Source organism: Curcuma longa, chromosome 1, assembly GCF_044706935.1.
Source record: "Curcuma longa cultivar G26 ecotype Majalengka, Jawa Barat chromosome 1, ITB_CL_G26_1.1, whole genome shotgun sequence".
NCBI lineage: Eukaryota > Viridiplantae > Streptophyta > Magnoliopsida > Zingiberales > Zingiberaceae > Curcuma > Curcuma longa.
The window spans coordinates 22,901,066-22,918,617 of record NC_133861.1 but is presented as its reverse complement, the minus strand read 5'-3'; the positions used below and the strand labels follow the sequence as shown (position 1 = coordinate 22,918,617).

Sequence of the window (17,552 nt, the reverse complement as noted above, 5' to 3'; positions counted from 1 at the left end):
CCCCATTTGATTAACAATAACCTTCTTTTATTCTGCAACTTATATGCGATGGAACACTAAGAATGAAATGAATACAATGGGATTACAATGGGATTAACTCTATAGCTTCATTATTGTACTAAACCTCTATGAAATGATTTCCATAAAGGCAGTTAAGTGATCGTCTATAGGGTGGTAAATGAATCAAACGTTTGTGAACAAATTTGATATTTAATTTAGTAAGAATTTATTTATATTCATTCAATAAATAAATAAATAAATAATTTATTAAATTAAATAAATAAGTTTGAACATATATGTCTCGTTAATGTTCATGAATAATATTTGTGAATCATGTTCATCAATAAAATTTTTATCAACTTGTTAAATAAAAATAAATAAATAAATTTATATTATCAAATTTAATGATTAATCAAATAAATTTAAAATATAAAAATTTTAAATAATTGAATAAGTTTGAATTGATAACTCAATGATATCTTGAATCGAGTTCAAATTATATTTTGAATCAAGTTCAAATTCATAAAAAAAAATTAAATTTGAATAATTATTTTAAAATTTTGATTTATTTTAAATTCAGTTTGACTTGATTTGATTACTTTATCAAACAAGTTTGAACATCATAGAGCTCAGCTTGACTTGTTTTACCGTCTGATTGTCTAGATATGTGCTTTCAACAAGTGGGAATGCATTTGTTGCTTTGCTCCAACTTCAACTACGATGCAATTACAAATATCATATCTTATTTCACGATTAGTGTTGGTGAAGATCAAACGTATTATGCTCTCGTATCAATTCGTAGATTTTTTTTTTGAAAATAGATAACCAACACAAAGAAATACATATGTTTATATAAACAGAATTAAAATCGGTAGAAGAGGAAAATTTAACAATTTACATCACATAACAAAAAATTATATATAATATGAGCGCTCATATAAAAGCTTAATTATCTTATTAGCGAGATTCAACAAAATTTGATTATCTTATTTCAATTCAAACGTATTCACGTCTATTATTTTTATCTTATAAAGTTCAAAATTTCAACTTAGCTATATCTTATTATTATTATATTATCTGTTGAATCAATGATTCAGCTTATTATAAATACAACCATATTTACTAGTTGTGGATGAAACAAATTCTCTCCCTCCCTCTTAAAACCATTTGCGGATATGGAAAAAACGAGGTCTTTTAGTCCCACATCGTTAAATCGTCTATTAGATTTCTAAATATATTTCATTTCTAAATATTATCATTAATAATAATAATATTATTAATTTAATTTAATTTATTTTTTAAAAATAATTAAACTCAAATTAAATCAAGAATAATATAATAAATATTAAATTAGATTATAATATTTTTAAAATTAAATTAAATAATATTTAATAATATTTTATATTTAATAATTTTAATTATATGATTATCTGATAATAAATCAAATGATAATTTGACAAACTCACTCTTATACTAATTTCACAAGACAAAACTCCTAATTTCAAGTACATGCAAATTTGATAAAATTGACGCATAATAGACCACACAATAGATCATGGTCGTCGCATAAAAGTCGGGTCGCGATGTGCGGATGCCTGCTGCTAACTTGCCGCGCGGTAGCAGCGGTGCACGGAGCGAATACCTGCATACGCCGCTTCCTGCGGGTCATTCTCCTTTTATAATTATAAGTCACTCCTGGAAGGAAAGAAATCGAACGAAACCGACGAGAAGAAGGCGAGAGGCAGCGAGGGTTTGCACTCCACGATCGTCCTCCTTTTCTTGCCTCCATTTGGTATTCATCTAATCTTACGATTCTCATGCAGTTTATTGACATGCTTTCTATCGTTTTCTCCAATTCGCCGTTGTGTTTTTGGAGGGGATAAAGTTGTTTTTGGTCAGAGACAGAAAGGGGTTTTCTAGTTAATTCTATTTAGGATTGAAATGCCCATACAGATTGCTTTAATTTTTACAGTTGCATTGTATCACTTCGATCGTGAATTCGTTCATGTGATAAATGGCCATTCTCAGTTCCGTGAAGAATGGGATCTGTAAAACCGGTAGTGTACCTGTTGCATGTGTTGCCTTTTTTTTTCCGGAAAGGAAAGACGGCCAATATAAGCTTTTGGGATTTCAATAGATTGGCAATTGTGTATTACTATGATTTTTGGGGAGGTGGTTGTCAGGTTGGATTCCCAAACTATCATGCATTTTTGATGAGGACTAGTATTTGACTTTACAATTTTCAATAAAAGTAACATCTTTGGTAGAATAGCTTGCACTGATGTTTGATTAAACTGACTTATCAGAACGAAAACAAAAATTGCAAGAATTTATTTTCTTTATGAGAATAAGTTATTGCTGCATCTACAATAGCCATTTACCTTATGTCACTGTTTGTTAGGAAAAGGAAAATGAACAAATGGACCAATCTCTAATGGTTTTAGAGTTTCTGATGGTCATTAAATGTTGAAATGATGAAAATTTGTGAATATGATCCATTATTTACAGGAAATCTTTTATATAGACAATGGCTGAGGGCGAGGATATTCAACCTCTTGTTTGTGATAATGGCACTGGAATGGTTAAGGTAAATTAAGATTCTTATTTATATGCAGCTTATGCTTGAGTAGTTTCCAAGTTAAAAACACTCCGATAAACAAAATTACTATAGAAATGAAAAGAATATCTATTCTATTTTTCTCTTGTTAGGCTGGATTTGCTGGTGACGATGCTCCGAGGGCTGTTTTCCCTAGCATTGTTGGTCGTCCACGCCACACAGGTGTGATGGTTGGAATGGGCCAAAAAGATGCATATGTTGGGGATGAGGCTCAATCCAAGCGAGGTATTTTGACCTTGAAGTATCCTATTGAGCATGGTATAGTGAACAATTGGGATGACATGGAAAAGATATGGCATCACACATTCTACAACGAGCTTCGAGTAGCCCCGGAAGAACACCCAATTCTCCTCACCGAGGCTCCTCTCAATCCGAAGGCTAATCGCGAGAAGATGACCCAAATCATGTTTGAGACCTTCAATGCTCCTGCGATGTATGTTGCTATACAAGCAGTCCTCTCGCTGTATGCCAGTGGACGCACAACTGGTACAAAATTATACTAAAATTGGCAACAAATTTTTCTTTATGATTTCCCATTCATGAGATATGCAAATTTTCTTTTTGTTGGATGAATTTTTTGTGTAGGGATTGTGCTGGATTCTGGTGATGGTGTTAGCCACACAGTGCCAATCTATGAAGGCTATGCCCTCCCGCATGCCATACTTCGTCTGGATTTAGCAGGACGCGACCTCACCGACAACCTCATGAAGATTCTAACAGAGCGCGGTTACTCATTCACTACCACTGCTGAGCGTGAAATTGTCCGAGACATGAAGGAAAAGCTTTCATACATTGCTCTTGACTACCAGACAGAGCTGGAGACTTCCAAGACTGGCTCATCAGTAGAGAAGACCTATGAACTCCCTGATGGACAGGTGATCACAATTGGCGCCGAGAGGTTCCGCTGCCCGGAGGTCCTTTTCCAGCCATCCCTGATTGGGATGGAAGCTGCAGGCATTCACGAAACCACCTACAACTCCATCATGAAGTGCGACGTGGATATCAGGAAGGATCTCTACGGAAACATCGTTCTCAGTGGAGGAACCACCATGTTCAACGGCATTGCTGACAGGATGAGCAAGGAGATCATGGCTTTGGCTCCAAGCAGCATGAAGATCAAAGTGGTAGCTCCTCCTGAGAGAAAGTACAGTGTTTGGATTGGAGGCTCCATCTTGGCATCACTTAGCACCTTCCAACAGGTGCAACACACCTTTCTAGTCTAAAATATTCAACTATCATGCTTTCTTTTACATAGTTTCTGATGTATATAGTTTGATTTTAATTGCAGATGTGGATTGCCAAGGCAGAGTACGATGAGTCTGGGCCATCAATAGTGCACAGGAAATGCTTCTAACTTTCTGGATCTAGGCATCAAGTGGAACTCTCTTGCTGCGTTTTGTTTTTTGCTTTTTTGTTTTTGTTTTGCACATTTCCTCTTGTTTGTTTTTCATATGTTTTGGAAGTCAATTTGTTGGATCACATTCTTTATGAACTATGAATTTCATTTTACCTTTATCTCATAATTGTTAAGGAAGAAATTTGAGTCGAGGCCTTTAAGAAAAATATAAATAAATAAATAAAGTATATTAATTAAAATAGGCGCTAGACTCGTGAATTTGGGATTGGGTCGGCGTTGGCCATTAATGTAACTTTCGGGGGGCATTTTAGAAGAGCTCTCCAAATAGATCTCGCTTGACGATGGCGGCCGCCCCATCGAGGGAGAATCCTCGTCGTCTCCTTCGTGGCTTCTTCTCCCTCGAGCTTTGTAAGGTTCTTCTTCTCCGCCTTTTTCTTCTTTTCCGTTTCCTTCTTTGACGGGCTGCGCTGGGTGGATGTTTAGGAGCTGGAGTTCATTCACCGGAGCAGCGGCACTGTGGGCTACAGGCCCAGCGTCTTCTCCACCACGCTTCCCCACCTCGCCGCCACCGGCTGCGGTCACTTCATCCTTCCCTTCCTCCCTATACGCGACCGCCTCAAGGATGCCGTGGAGGAGACGTTTGGGTGCGAATTTGAGCTCTTTGTTGAGTTCACCGGCCTCATCAGGTGGGATCCTTTTCTTTCCTTTATCTTGAATTGGAGTCGCATCGCTTAGCAATCCCTGATTTCCTTCGTATTGTTGATACTTTTAAAAGAATATTAGGCAAAGCATGATTTAGGATGGCATCGTGGAAGCGAGCAAAATGTAAGAGGAGTGTCATCTAAAGTAGAATTAAAAAGAAAACTAGTTTTATGACATACTTGCGTTTCAAGCTAGAAAATTTTAAAAATTCAAAGAAAAAAAGGAAAGAAAGGGGGATAAAAATTTCCTTACTAATCATGATAGGTTGATGAAAGGGAGGTAACTTGAAAGAGTTCATCTTCAACAAATCAGAATCCACCAGCGAGAGAGGAAAAAAAGGAAACTTCGTACCTACTGAAGTTGTGGAATCCACCATGAGAAAAGTGTTAATTTTTTTAGTTGCTGGTGGGTCAAAATCATGACTTGTTAACTCATACCAATCAACCATCCTAAGCACATAGTCACTTTTATTTAGACTTAATTCACCCTCATCGATAGTGTTCAATTGGTGCCTAACAAATTTCTTATAGGATATGCAACAAGGAAGAGTCCACAGTCCTCCTGACTTGAAGATAAGCTTACCAAAATCTACCTATTGAAGTGCACAAATCCGATTGTTATAGGTACGATTCAATGAAGAAGAAGGACGTAACTTTGAGAGAGAGGAGTGTTGCTGCTTGTCATGAATTCACAATTGAATTTGTTATGATTCTTCTACTCAACAGATCAACACTCTGTTAGCCCTTGTATAAACTAATACATACCCTTTGGTTAGATTGCGTATCTTGAACTACACCTATCCAAATTTATCCTAGCTCATTGCATTGCTTGGATGTTCTAGATCACATTGGTTCACTAAACACAATTGGTCAATCGGTTGAACTACTTGAGCCAAAATTAGACCTCTTGGCATCATGTCTTGTTAGCCAATCAATCAACCTGCATAGCGAATGAGGTGAACAAAGACTTCCTAGATGATGATAAATTAAATGCGTGCCTCAACTTGACTCGTGAGAATGTCTATGTGTGAAGTAAAAGGATGCCAACAAAGTTTCACAGTGTCACCTCTTGTGTGCCTCATAAGCCTCATTTGCCATGTGTGCTTGTGTGCGCCATGTGGATGCAACATTGCCTCAACACAAGCAAGTGAGCAATCATGCACCCATTTATTGTGATGTGGTGCACGTATTGCTCATGCACACATATCATTGTCGCGTGCCTCACATACAACTCTATAGTATGTAAAGTATATAATGCCCCTACCAAGTATACCTTGCCAATACTACTTTTTGTAAGAATTAAATTTAAATGCCTCTATCTCCCGTAAAATTTTAGATGAGAGACTAAAGTTTTTATGAAAATCCCAAGAGCTTTATGATCTCTTTTTCTTCTCTATGATTTTGAAAACCTTTTTATTTTTGAGAAAATCTAATGTTCTCACACTGTTTTCAAAACAAAGCAATCTTGAAAAATATATTTCTTTCTCTTTTTTTTTTTATTTTTTGTAAGCATACATGTCTTGTGACTTGAATCTACACTTGAGTAAGTCAAAATAATTCCCCATCATTAGATAAAACAATTATAAAAAGTATATATTTAGACATTTGGTGATTTCATTTGTCCTTTTGCCTAGGCATAGATGTCTTGCGACTTAACTCCATGCTTTAGTAAATTATCTCAAAGTTAGATGAAATTGCATGTACACAAACCTTGAACAAGCTATTTTATTTATCTAACTAGAGACAACATACACAAAAGAGGGATCTATAAATCAGGTTCCTGAAATGTTACCTGACACTATTATGGCCATATGTCCTTATCCATTTTGGATTAAACTCTTGAGTTCTTGGAGTAGACATACTCTAACATTCACAAGTGATCCTTGTAGATACTGATATTTAACATTTGGTCCTTGGTTCTTTAAGAGAAACAACTCATCCTCTTTTTATCCTTTGAACTTTTATATGTTCTTTGACAGGAAGGTGAGTTATTGCTTTTGATGAATCAAGGACCAAGTCAAGTATAAGTATCTATGAAGATACTTGTGAATGTAGAGTATGACTGCTCTAAGGATTCAAGGGCTTAGTCCTAAATGTTATGGACATGACTGTATTAGTGTCATGTAGTATTTTTGACACTAGATTTGGAGGATTATCCTTCATGTGTAACTAATCTTTGGTTAGAGAAATGAAATAGCTAAGTCGACTTGTCTATTATGTAATTTTGTCTAATTTTGAGAAGATTTAGTAAAGTGCGAAGTGAAGTCGTAAGACATCTATGCTATTCTAAGCACAAAAGCACTTTGAATTGACTTGCGAATGCACAACAAGCAACAAATCTCCGTTGTCCATCTGACAAAGATCCTTCTTTCTCCCTGTAGAAGAAGCTTTGGCCACTGCATTTGCACACTTAAACATGTGAATTCTAATACCTTGTCTTCGATTTAGATGGAATCTTGTCATATCTTAGAGAAAATTTACCAGACCACAATTGCACACCATTGGCAGAGGTGAATTAAGCCTCAAGTAAAATGACTTCAACCGTTACGAGTCAACAAACAATTATTCTGATCCAGTGGCAACTAAAGCTTACAACAAATATATTAAAAAAATATTTAATGGCTCAGTCTTAAATGGAAAGCCTGAAAAAAAATTCAAGGGAACTTGTAGGTATGAGAAGCATAGTTCCTCCACCAGTTATAGAGTAATGCGAGATTGTGCCGTGTTAATCTAAAATCTCTAGATCTTCATCTTGGGTAGACCTTGCAACAAAGTTCCAACTTGCCAATTCTCTCACCACTAGAGGGGTTTTCATATATTGTTTTCAAAGAAAATTTCTCCCAAATTTATTAACATCCTTAACCACCCATTTAGGAAGAAGTTATGCATTTGTTTGATAAGAGGATGTGACTGAAAATGCTATTGATGAGGGTTCTGCCATATAAACTAAAGGTTGTTTCCCTGGATGTAACTTCTTGGCCAATTTCTGAATTACCGAGATCTAGTAATCATTCTGTGGTTCTCTAACCCCCAATTGAGAACCACATAAGGAGTTGGATGAATTTGAGAGACATCCAAACAAACTGGCTTACACCTCTCCTTTCTCACCTTAGAGTCCAAGTAGATGAAGGATGACTTGTTTAAGTTGGTGTACAGCCTGCTAAAGAGAGTGAATGCTGCAATGATATCTTCAAGAGCAGTTGTTCCACAGCTTGTACAAACATCAATTTATGATCAAGTGTGCAAGATCCTTAGTCAACATTTCTAAAACCTTGTTAGTTACTGAGCATTCTAATAACAAGCTGATTCAGGATAAATTATATCTCTTGGAGCTAATAGCCATTTCTAGAACCTTATTAGTCGTTGAACATTCAAACACCAAAATGTTGAAAGGTAAAGGACATACTTTGCATGCCAAATCGGCACATTGGCAGCAAAGATAAAAAAATTAGATGGGTAGCAGCTGGAAATTACCAGTCCTTTGATTTTAGCTACATTGGCTTCAACTCAGGATGATTCAAATCCAACAAAAGTGGCAATACGAAGATGGTGTCTTCGAGTTGCTTGACATTGCAATCTCCTTGGAAAGTTGTAGATACCCTTTCAGTTGCAGGACTGGCTAGGAGGGCAGTCCCTTTTCCATGGAAATGGTTTACCAAATCTAAGGAACAATGGGGATTTTAGGGCCTTTGGCACTCATGGGCTTTGCATTCGTTCATGGTTTAGGGATAGGACCCTCACTGTTTGGACCAATTCACTGCTTGCTTGATTTCTCTTTGAAATAAATAGCTACTTTCTAAAATTGCCTCACTCACCCATATTGGAGGACTCTCCAACAAGTAGACCTTGTATGGGAGCAATAAAGTCCAATTCATTCAACCAATGGAAGGAAGCATTAGGATACGATGACTCACCCAAATCTTGATCAAGGTGCAAGTTGTCATCAAAAGTACAGAAGCAGAGTTGTTCAAGTTATGTCTGATATTGGACATAGGAGAAGTTTCATAGAACAGCAGTTGCATGGAGGTTGTATCCACCTGCAGGGTATCAGGTTTTTCTTTTTTGATCGTCATCATTACATGTGATCCTAGAACCCTCAGCATCATCTTCTCTAATGATTGAGTTCGCCAGAAAAGCATGAACCATATTTTGTCCAAAGGAGACTTGATGCCTAGAACCAGGAGGAGCAATTTTCTGGTTCTTAGCAAAATCTGGCAAAGAATCAAAAAATGAAGCTAGCAAATCATCTCTTGTTGGCTAATGAAGTCTTGACATATGCCTCAGATTAGAAGTATTTTATTGTAAATTTTGATTTTCTCAGGCTATCAGCATTCCCGAGAAGGATGTGTTACATAGGCCATAGTAGTAATCCATAACTTCCTCGCACTGAGATAGATGGGAGGATTGAACAAATATTCATTGGCTATACGTTGTTGATAACTTCCAGGTGTCACGAGGTAGTTCGCATGAGGCCATGCGATTAAGGAAAACTGGGAAATTAATGGTAAACTTATATGGAGAAAATATGGTAACTAGGATGGGTTGGGCTCATAATCTCTTTTTCAAATTTGAGTCTCCTTGGCTCAAGTTGATTTATGATGAGTTAAAGCATGCTCCTTATCATTCTATCTAGGAAGACACTGTATTGACCTATGAGACTTTGTGCTCTTAATAATATTAAGAGTATGTGGCAAATAAATACTTTTCTTTGTTTTGCTAGGACATGATTAAAATGCAGTTGTGTAGGTCTTTTGCAGCAGGGGACCACATTGCATAGGGGGCATAAGGCCTCCTAGTATATGATTGGCTTCACTATGCTGAACCAAGCTAGGCTACTGCATATGTGCCTGCGTATGTGAACACTAACAAACTGAAACTGTAGTTCACTCAAACTGATCACTTTAAATACTTGTTTTCCATGCGTTTAGTTATATGCACATTTTATATATGTCACATTGCACATTATTGATCAATATGGATTGTTATATAATGTATTTCTTTTTTCTATGATTACATATATATTTTATATGGAATTATTGCTTAAATAGCTTGATTAGTACACTGTTATATCTATGTAAGTATATTTTGTGAATACCAATAAATTATAATAAAATTTTAATATGGACACCACATATGCCCTTAAATATGTGCTTGTATACTGCATGTGCTATACTGTAGGCTGACTGCATACTGCATATGTTTTTTTAAGAAAAAATGGTCAGGGATATGGAAATGTTAAAAATAAACAGTTTGTCTACATCTGATGTCGTGTGCTTGTGGATCAATGCTATGGTAAAATGTTTTAGATGTACTTCTCATGATGAGACTTACTCCCAATTATTCCTATTCATAACTTTCTTCAACTGGTTTTAGCATAATGAGCTTTGGAAATATGAACTCAGGAACCACTGGACATGAAGATGAAACACCTACTATTTTAGCTAAATCAGATTTGATCGTTTTATCTGCATGTTCAGTCTTGATGAAAGGCTGATGTCTTATGGTAATCTTTCCATTTTTTTTTAAAATTGTGGTATAGGCACTAAATTGTACAAACAAATGCATGTAATTGGTTACCTATATGAACTATGGTTGGTGGCATGTAAAGCCATTGCCATCTCTGTTCTGTTGTTGACTTGTGCTATTTGTGTGTAAAGCATAACAAATTATATATTATATTGTTTATTTATGCTTGTTAAAATCAATCTAATTACCAAAATGCTACTTGGTAATAATTTACTTATAAATTCCTTTCCTCATTGTTTGTAGTTGGTGTAAGGGTGCATCTATTGGATGGCATAGTGATGACAATAAGCCCTATCTAAGACAAAGAGACTTTGCGGTGAGCATACCTAATTTTCTTTGAAAGTTATGGAATACTGAAAGTCTAATTCCACCATCATATGTTCTTAATACTTGCTGAAATTGCTAATATAATTTTATTTCGTCAAAAAATCATTAATGCTATGCAAACATGACTTTTACTCAAACATTGTAGCATATTTTAGTTTAGATTTTATGATGTCATTTTGGTTTAGAGAAGATATTTAGATTTTAGCATACTTTTGTTAATTCTTTTCTTCGAAAGAGCACTATCATTAGATGCATATGATAAATTGTCCTAGAGCTAAAGATGTACAGTGTGGGAACCAAACACCAGTATCCTACAATGTCAGGAAAAACCTAGTTTTCAACTGATTGTGTATTGATTAATGGTACTTGTTTCTAACAACTTTCAACTGGCACCTGGCACCTGGCACCTGGCACCTGGCACCCAATTTGTTCAGGAGCATCTTTTTCTCATAGCACAAGTATCATTCTAAATTATTTCTTTTGCTTCCAATTAGAAGCCCCTCAATCTCACATTTAAGTTTCATCATCTAATTATGATTAAAAATATTTTATTATAATGAAAAAAAAGGTAAAGCACATTGAGTAATAAATTGTGATTTGAGCAAGAGAAATGTTTTTTTTCCTATAATTATTTTTGGATTCTGTGTTCATTTCTGTTTCTGAATCTTTGTTTAAAATGAGTTACATTATTAATTGGTGGTAATTGCTTTGAAATAGGCTGTGTGCTATTTGAATAATCATGAGAGGGATTTCAGAGGCGGTCTATTTCATTTTAAAGACGGTGAACCTTCTTCAGTTGCACCAACTGCCGGAGTAAGCAATTCTTAAGATGTTCCTAATTCTTTATGAACAGTATGTCATTTGTTAATGTTTGCTACCTTTCCTTTTTTGCAATATTCCATTTTTTTCATAATGCATTGTACTTATCAATTAGCAACTCTACAAATGTGGCCCTTTAAAGTAACAAGTCTGCATTATATTCAGGATGTTCTGATCTACACAGCTGATGAACGCAATATCCACTGTGTAGATGAGGTATGTATGAAAATCATTTCAGCAACTAAATATAATAGTTATCGCAACTAAATTTTCTTTAATTTTCTCTATTCATTTTTCTATCTACTGATGCATATTGTTGATGCAAACATATTCTCGCATTGGAAATCACCTTTCTCTTTGAATTTCTATGCTAATACTAGTGTAATCTGACAAGAACAAATATATATTATAATGTGATAGCTTGTGACCTGAGGACAACTCAAATAGGTTAGATGCCACCTACATTCCATGTGTTGGTTATAGTTCACTGTGCTTTAAAAGAATGACTACGCTAACATATAACAGAGGTTGATATTAAGTCACAAATTACTCATTCTTGATGATCCTGTTTCATAGACCAACCTAATTTTAACTCCAATAAGATTTCCTGATCAGGACAGGTACTAATAAGTTTACAGCTCCCTTCTGATGATCATCAAGTACCTGATCAGGACAGGTACTAATAAGTTTACAGCTCCCTTCTGATGATCATCAAGTATCGCCTGTTCCCATTCATCAGAATCCACTATCATAATATGTTAACAATGTTAACTGAATGGAACTATTTGTCCATTTTAGATAGTTACGTTAAGATTCGATCTCTCCATACAAAATTGTTTATATGTGGCCAATCCATTTATTCTGCTACAGGTAATTGATGGCGAAAGACTGACTTTAACTCTTTGGTTCACACGTGACTGCTTACACGACGAGGATGCTAAGGTTATCAATATTCTCTCTCAAAGAATACAATATGAACCTGACTCCTTCCTACCTTTGCCAGCATCTAGTACCATGTATTGGTTTCAGAAGGACGGGTCAGGCTTTGATGTGCGCCATGCTAGAGTGAGGTTCCTTGGTTATGATTTCTCTTCATCAAAAGAAAAGTCTAGAGCAGACAATTCATTATGTGATCCTTTAGAGCTACTTGATGGGAGATTGTATCTTGCTAGGGGAGATGAAGTTCTTGTCAAAGAATTCTTAAATAGTCTGCATGCTTTGCAGGTAATTGGGGAAGTAGACCTTTCAATGAAAGGACTCTATCTCATTAGACATAATCACTGCCCTGATTTCTTGTTTGTGCTGCTCTTCCTGTGCTGGTTTACTTTTCCTTCTTCTCGATCTGGTGTTCCCTAAAATTTCTGGTTCACTAAAGTTTTGTTTATATTAGGTTCTACAATTCTGCTACTGGAGAGCTTCTGAATTAGCAAAAGGAAGGGAAGAGGTCCATCTTGATGGATCTGCTCGACCGGCGATTTTAAAGAGAACAAGCAATTTGAAATTGTCACTGCCACATGATGACAAACTTGCCGTGGAAATTTTAGGTGGCACTTCTTGTAACTGCATAAAACTTCAATTCAAATGGGAAGACTTGGTGTTAGGAATCACCAAGTGGGAGGAATACGCGTCTCAATTGCACAGAAACATGCGAGCGTGTATTCCTAGCTGGTTATCCAACCACACTCTTTCTTTAGATAATCCTACTGTTGAATTCGTACATGCAACATGAGATGCAAACCGCAGTCATTTTTTGTTTGAACTTGTGTATCGTTTTACTTTCTTTACCAAATTTTTATCTTTTAAATCTTCTGTTGTTAACATTATTATTTTATTTGATAGAATGATGATGTGGGGTGTTTATTAGTTCCAATGAATACGATGTCATTTGTTTCTCTTTATATGCCTCGGGAATGAAAATATTCTCGTACATATGATAATCTACTATCTGAGTATCAATTTGAAACTTTTATTGCATGGAAATCATCCTTCCCTTTTACCATCACATTGTGTCTTAAAAATGTTTTCACCTCCGGGGCATAGCTGAGTGTGTCCCGGGGATAAAAATGTTCTCATACATGTGGCAATAAAGGTGAAGTCGTCATCTTAGCAGCTACTTCAAGGTGGTCTTATAAAGGGGATAAATAAATCATGGAGGATTTTGTCCTAATGCCGCTGCCCTTTTGCATGGGAGAGGTCAAACACCCAGCGAGATATTTTATATCTGTTGAAAATTGACTTCAAGACACATTGTGACAAACACTCATACATGTACCAACGTGATAAGAGTATAGTCGTTAATTTGGATTGGATTCGTCGGGTTGGCCCGTCCCGTCAAACAATTTAGGTGGATTGGGTTGAAATTTTATCAATCCATTTTAAGATGAGTTCAGATGAGTTGATCCACCTAGATCCGCGTCCACATGGGTTTGCCACGGGTTGAAAAAGTTTATTAATTTATTTTAAATTTTAAAATTAAAATAGAAAACTCAATGAATTAGTGGACTTGATCCATCTAAATTATAATTTAAGCTTAAAAATTTCAACTTGATGAATTTAAATTATAATCTAAATTTAAATTTTTAAAAATATTTTTATTTGTTTAATTTTTTGACAAGTCCATGGGTTGGCTCGCCTAACTCGCAACCTGTGTTGGGTTGGGTTGGATTGGAGATTTCCCAAACTGTCAAGTTGGCGGGTCGGCCCGCCCCGCCCCATCCCGCTATATGATAGTTTTTTAGTGGGTTGACCTGTTTAACAACTCTAGATAAAGGGGCTAAAATGTTCTTATACATTATAGCAAAGGTGGAATCCGCCACCTCAGCGACCTCACGACCATATGTGAGGAGGTAAATCAAGAAATTGTAGGACATGTAAGGGAGGGCATTTTTCTCGACTTCGATGAGATTCAACTCTTGTTCATTGTAGCAATACTAACCATAACCAACTCAATCTTATCCCGGGGCAAAAATATTCTTGTACATTTCAGCATAAGGTGGAATCCGCCATCCCAACGGCCCACATCAGTCGAGCCCACGACTATCTATAAGGAAGTAAATCGAGAAGCTGCAGTTGATCATGATGGAAGAGGACATTGCCTTGACTTCGCCGAGATTCGATTATTGCCGACTTCAACAACTCTGCTCCGTCGTAACCAACTCAACTATGTCCATAAAATAAAAAAATACATTTTAATAAAAAGTAGAATACCGTCCTAGCAGCTCCACGAAAAAAAAAATCTTGTACATTTCAACAATTGCGTGGTGTCCATATTGAGTATATACCTATGTGTTGAGTTGCATTGGTATTTAAAAAATGCTGAATCGTACAGTTGGCTTTATAAATTATATATTTTAATTTAAATGTATATGGTGATGAATTGGTTAACATGTTCAGCATTGATATTTAAAAAATGCTGAAACGTACCGTTGGCTTTATAAATTATATATTTTAATTTAGGTGATGAATTGGTTAACATAAGTTCAGCTACAAATTCGATTTCTATATAAAATAATATGATTTCAGCGTAGAAATTAATTACATTTCATTATGTCGATCCTAGTTAATGTTTATTAAAGCTTGATAAATTTTGATATTCTAAAAGTTATTGTCTCGTTAACAAGTTGTTGAGTTTGGGGAATCACATAAGTTTGCCTTGTGCTCGACCTATGCTAATAGTTATTGTTAGCAATATAAAAAAAATGCTTGGAACAACAAATGACAAGCATCTACAAACCACTTTTGGAGGAATTTAGTAGTGCACTTATGAAAGGAACGAGAGAGATCTAGGATACATTCATCGAAGAACAGCAAGAAATTACAGAACATATGAAACATTGTAACTGAACAGATGTTTCCAAGTGCATTTTTCATCTTCCCAAGAAGAAGATCTCATCGGAATAAGAAAACAAACAAACAGAGTCTTCGTCCCTTCGACTGGTGTACCCTAATTAATGATGATACCATTTGCCAATTCCGGAGCTTGTAGTGTTTTGGCATGGCAATTCATCAGGTGCATGCAAAACACAAGGTCCTCTCTATTCATTAAATAAACAGCAACTGGAAATAACAAAAAAGAAGATAAATCAATGTTTCATACTTTTCAGAGAAAGAAAGAAAGAAAGAAATTAAGCAACAGGTGCTTCTAGACATCTTCAATTCATTTATCTTCCATTATAGTTTGAGGAATGAGATATCCACTATAAGCTGAAGTGATATGAAACCATTTTGTACGAGGAAACATCAGAACATTTAGAAAACCCCATTATATTATCCAACCTTGGTTGATGAAAAATTACTATTGGATGATGAGTATTATCTTGTTTGGTTAATGCTACTACAATTATCAAGAGGATTCATGCTGTTTTATACAATGCATAATAATAATAAAATAAAATAAAAAAATAAAGGAAGGTGACATACTAATATTCCTACTTTATAAACTCACCACAGAATTATAGTTATTAGATACGTTCTTAATGTCTAGTAGGAAACATGCACTTAGACTACCTAGAATTTTCAACAGTTTTAACTTCCATTCTATTTGCTAATTTTGCTAATGATCAATAGGTCTTTAAGAATCAAGCAAGTAAATGTACGCTAATCTTTTGAAATCACTGTGGAGACTATTTCATGCTGACCATCAGATAGAAATACACAAAACATACTTTGATTACCAAAACAATAATTAATGACGAAACTATCTCACAATTATCACATATTGAAGCAAGCATATTACTAAAATAACAATTGATGATGAAATTATCTCAATGAATTAATTATGATTTTGTGCAAGAATGGAGTGATTGCTACCCTTGGAAGTAAATGATTCCAGTTCTACATCATGACTAATGAAATATTCATGTTAACTTTACTTTAAAGGAAGGTTAACTCAGATTTTTGGAGATTTCAATTCTGTTAGTGTTTGTTTATTTAATTTTTTTAATACAAATACATAAAGAGTATTATTCGTTATTTTTTATATCTTACTAATTTAGAATCTTTAGTTATACATATACAAATTTTATTTATACAATTCATAGTTTAAATTATAAGGATAGCTCTATCACTAGTTGAGCTCGGTAAAAACTCAGAAGACTTGGCTTGGTTCGTTTATAGACAGCTAAGACTTCAACATTACCACTGACAGACTACAGCACACGAGTATTCTGTCCAACAATTTGATTTATTCTCTCTTGAATGTTATGGGATATGAGGCCATTCATGGAAGAGAATCAGCAATGTTCTTCTAAGTTCTTATAGAAAAATTATAAGCATCACTAAATGACTCACTAAGCACAATTCAAGCAAAACAGATGCAACCAAAATATAGCATGAAACGCGATACCATCAAGGAAAGAGATCCTTGCAAAAAGAAGCACCTTCGGGATTGGGCATTCACCTGTCTGTCACAAGGCGAAATCTTTGAGGTAACTGGGATCCTTCCGGGCTCGTTCCTGGAACTTCTTGAACCAGCGGTCAAGGATATCCATGGGCACGACGAGCCGGCTTCCGTCAATTCCACAGAAGGACTGCATGAAATTGAAGAGGTTCTCGCCAACCCTAAGAGCGAGGCGCTCGGCCCTCTTCTCCGCGCCGGCGTCAGCGACGGGTGGCAGGGAGGCGAGGTCTTCGACCGAGACGCCGATCTTGGCGGCGGTGAGCGCGAGTTGGAGGGGATTAGGGTTAGGGTCAGGAATGGGGGGTTCTTCGGCGGGGTCGGGCCAGGGGAGGGAGAGGAGAGCGGATGGGCGGGCAGGGTGGACGGCGCCGCAAAAGAGGAAGGGGTGACCAGGGGGCTGGACGTAGACGGCGAGGGCCTTGCCGGGTGGGAAGGAGGAAGCCGCGGCCGGGAGGAGAAACACACAGAGTTCTCTGACGTCGCGGTAGGCATCACCGACGAGGGAGTTCATGTCGAGGATCCAGTGGAGCGGGTCGATCTGCGCGAACGCCGACGCGTCCATGGGGAAGCTCCGCTCCGGGAAGACCACGCCAAACATCGCTGTTTTCTCCTTCGAATTAGGGATTCGAGAAAGAGGCGCCGAGGACAAGCAGCGACTCGGCGAGGAAGATGAGAGATCGTCGATTATGAAGGCTCGATTGCGGCTTCCTGATCTTTCTGCAACAGCTTGGAAGGTTCCAGAAGAGGAAGAATGCTGTCAGTGTAGTAGCATTTAATATTAGGAATATATATTTTTTAAAATATTTT

General features: G+C 36.4%; 3 protein-coding genes across 6 annotated transcripts; 2 read left to right on the top strand and 1 right to left on the bottom strand.

Moving 5' to 3' along the window:
* The first annotated feature begins 1,721 nt into the window (after positions 1–1,721).
* Positions 1,722–4,004, top strand: LOC141827460 (actin-like). Its single transcript, XM_074714713.1, has 5 exons — positions 1,722–1,792; positions 2,509–2,587; positions 2,710–3,103; positions 3,203–3,816; positions 3,906–4,004. The coding sequence occupies exons 2-5, from the start codon at positions 2,528–2,530 to the stop codon at positions 3,969–3,971; spliced, it is 1,134 nt and encodes a 377-aa protein (XP_074570814.1). The 5' UTR covers positions 1,722–1,792; positions 2,509–2,527; the 3' UTR covers positions 3,972–4,004.
* Positions 4,005–4,281: 277 nt separating this feature from the next.
* Positions 4,282–13,197, top strand: LOC141840322 (uncharacterized). 3 transcript variants are annotated; one of them, XM_074728285.1, is made up of 9 exons: positions 4,282–4,387; positions 4,458–4,660; positions 10,445–10,517; positions 11,246–11,341; positions 11,513–11,563; positions 12,218–12,289; positions 12,351–12,412; positions 12,520–12,571; positions 12,738–13,197. In XM_074728285.1, the coding sequence occupies exons 1-9, from the start codon at positions 4,316–4,318 to the stop codon at positions 13,074–13,076; spliced, it is 1,020 nt and encodes a 339-aa protein (XP_074584386.1). In that variant the 5' UTR covers positions 4,282–4,315; the 3' UTR covers positions 13,077–13,197. The 3 variants fall into 3 exon arrangements, with proteins under 3 accessions (XP_074584386.1, XP_074584378.1, XP_074584368.1); XM_074728277.1 differs by having other exon boundaries at positions 12,377–12,571; XM_074728267.1 differs by having other exon boundaries at positions 12,218–12,571.
* A 1,865-nt stretch (positions 13,198–15,062) lies between these two features.
* LOC141846422 (protein OPI10 homolog) lies at positions 15,063–17,473 on the bottom strand. Of its 2 annotated transcripts, none has more exons than XM_074734476.1 (2): positions 16,726–17,473; positions 15,063–15,403 (listed from the first exon to the last, which is right to left on the bottom strand). In XM_074734476.1, exon 1 carries the CDS (start codon positions 17,341–17,343, stop codon positions 16,753–16,755), a length of 591 nt encoding a protein of 196 aa, XP_074590577.1. In that variant the 5' UTR covers positions 17,344–17,473; the 3' UTR covers positions 15,063–15,403; positions 16,726–16,752. The 2 variants fall into 2 exon arrangements, with proteins under 2 accessions (XP_074590577.1, XP_074590571.1); XM_074734470.1 differs by having other exon boundaries at positions 16,746–17,473.
* Positions 17,474–17,552: the final 79 nt, after the last annotated feature.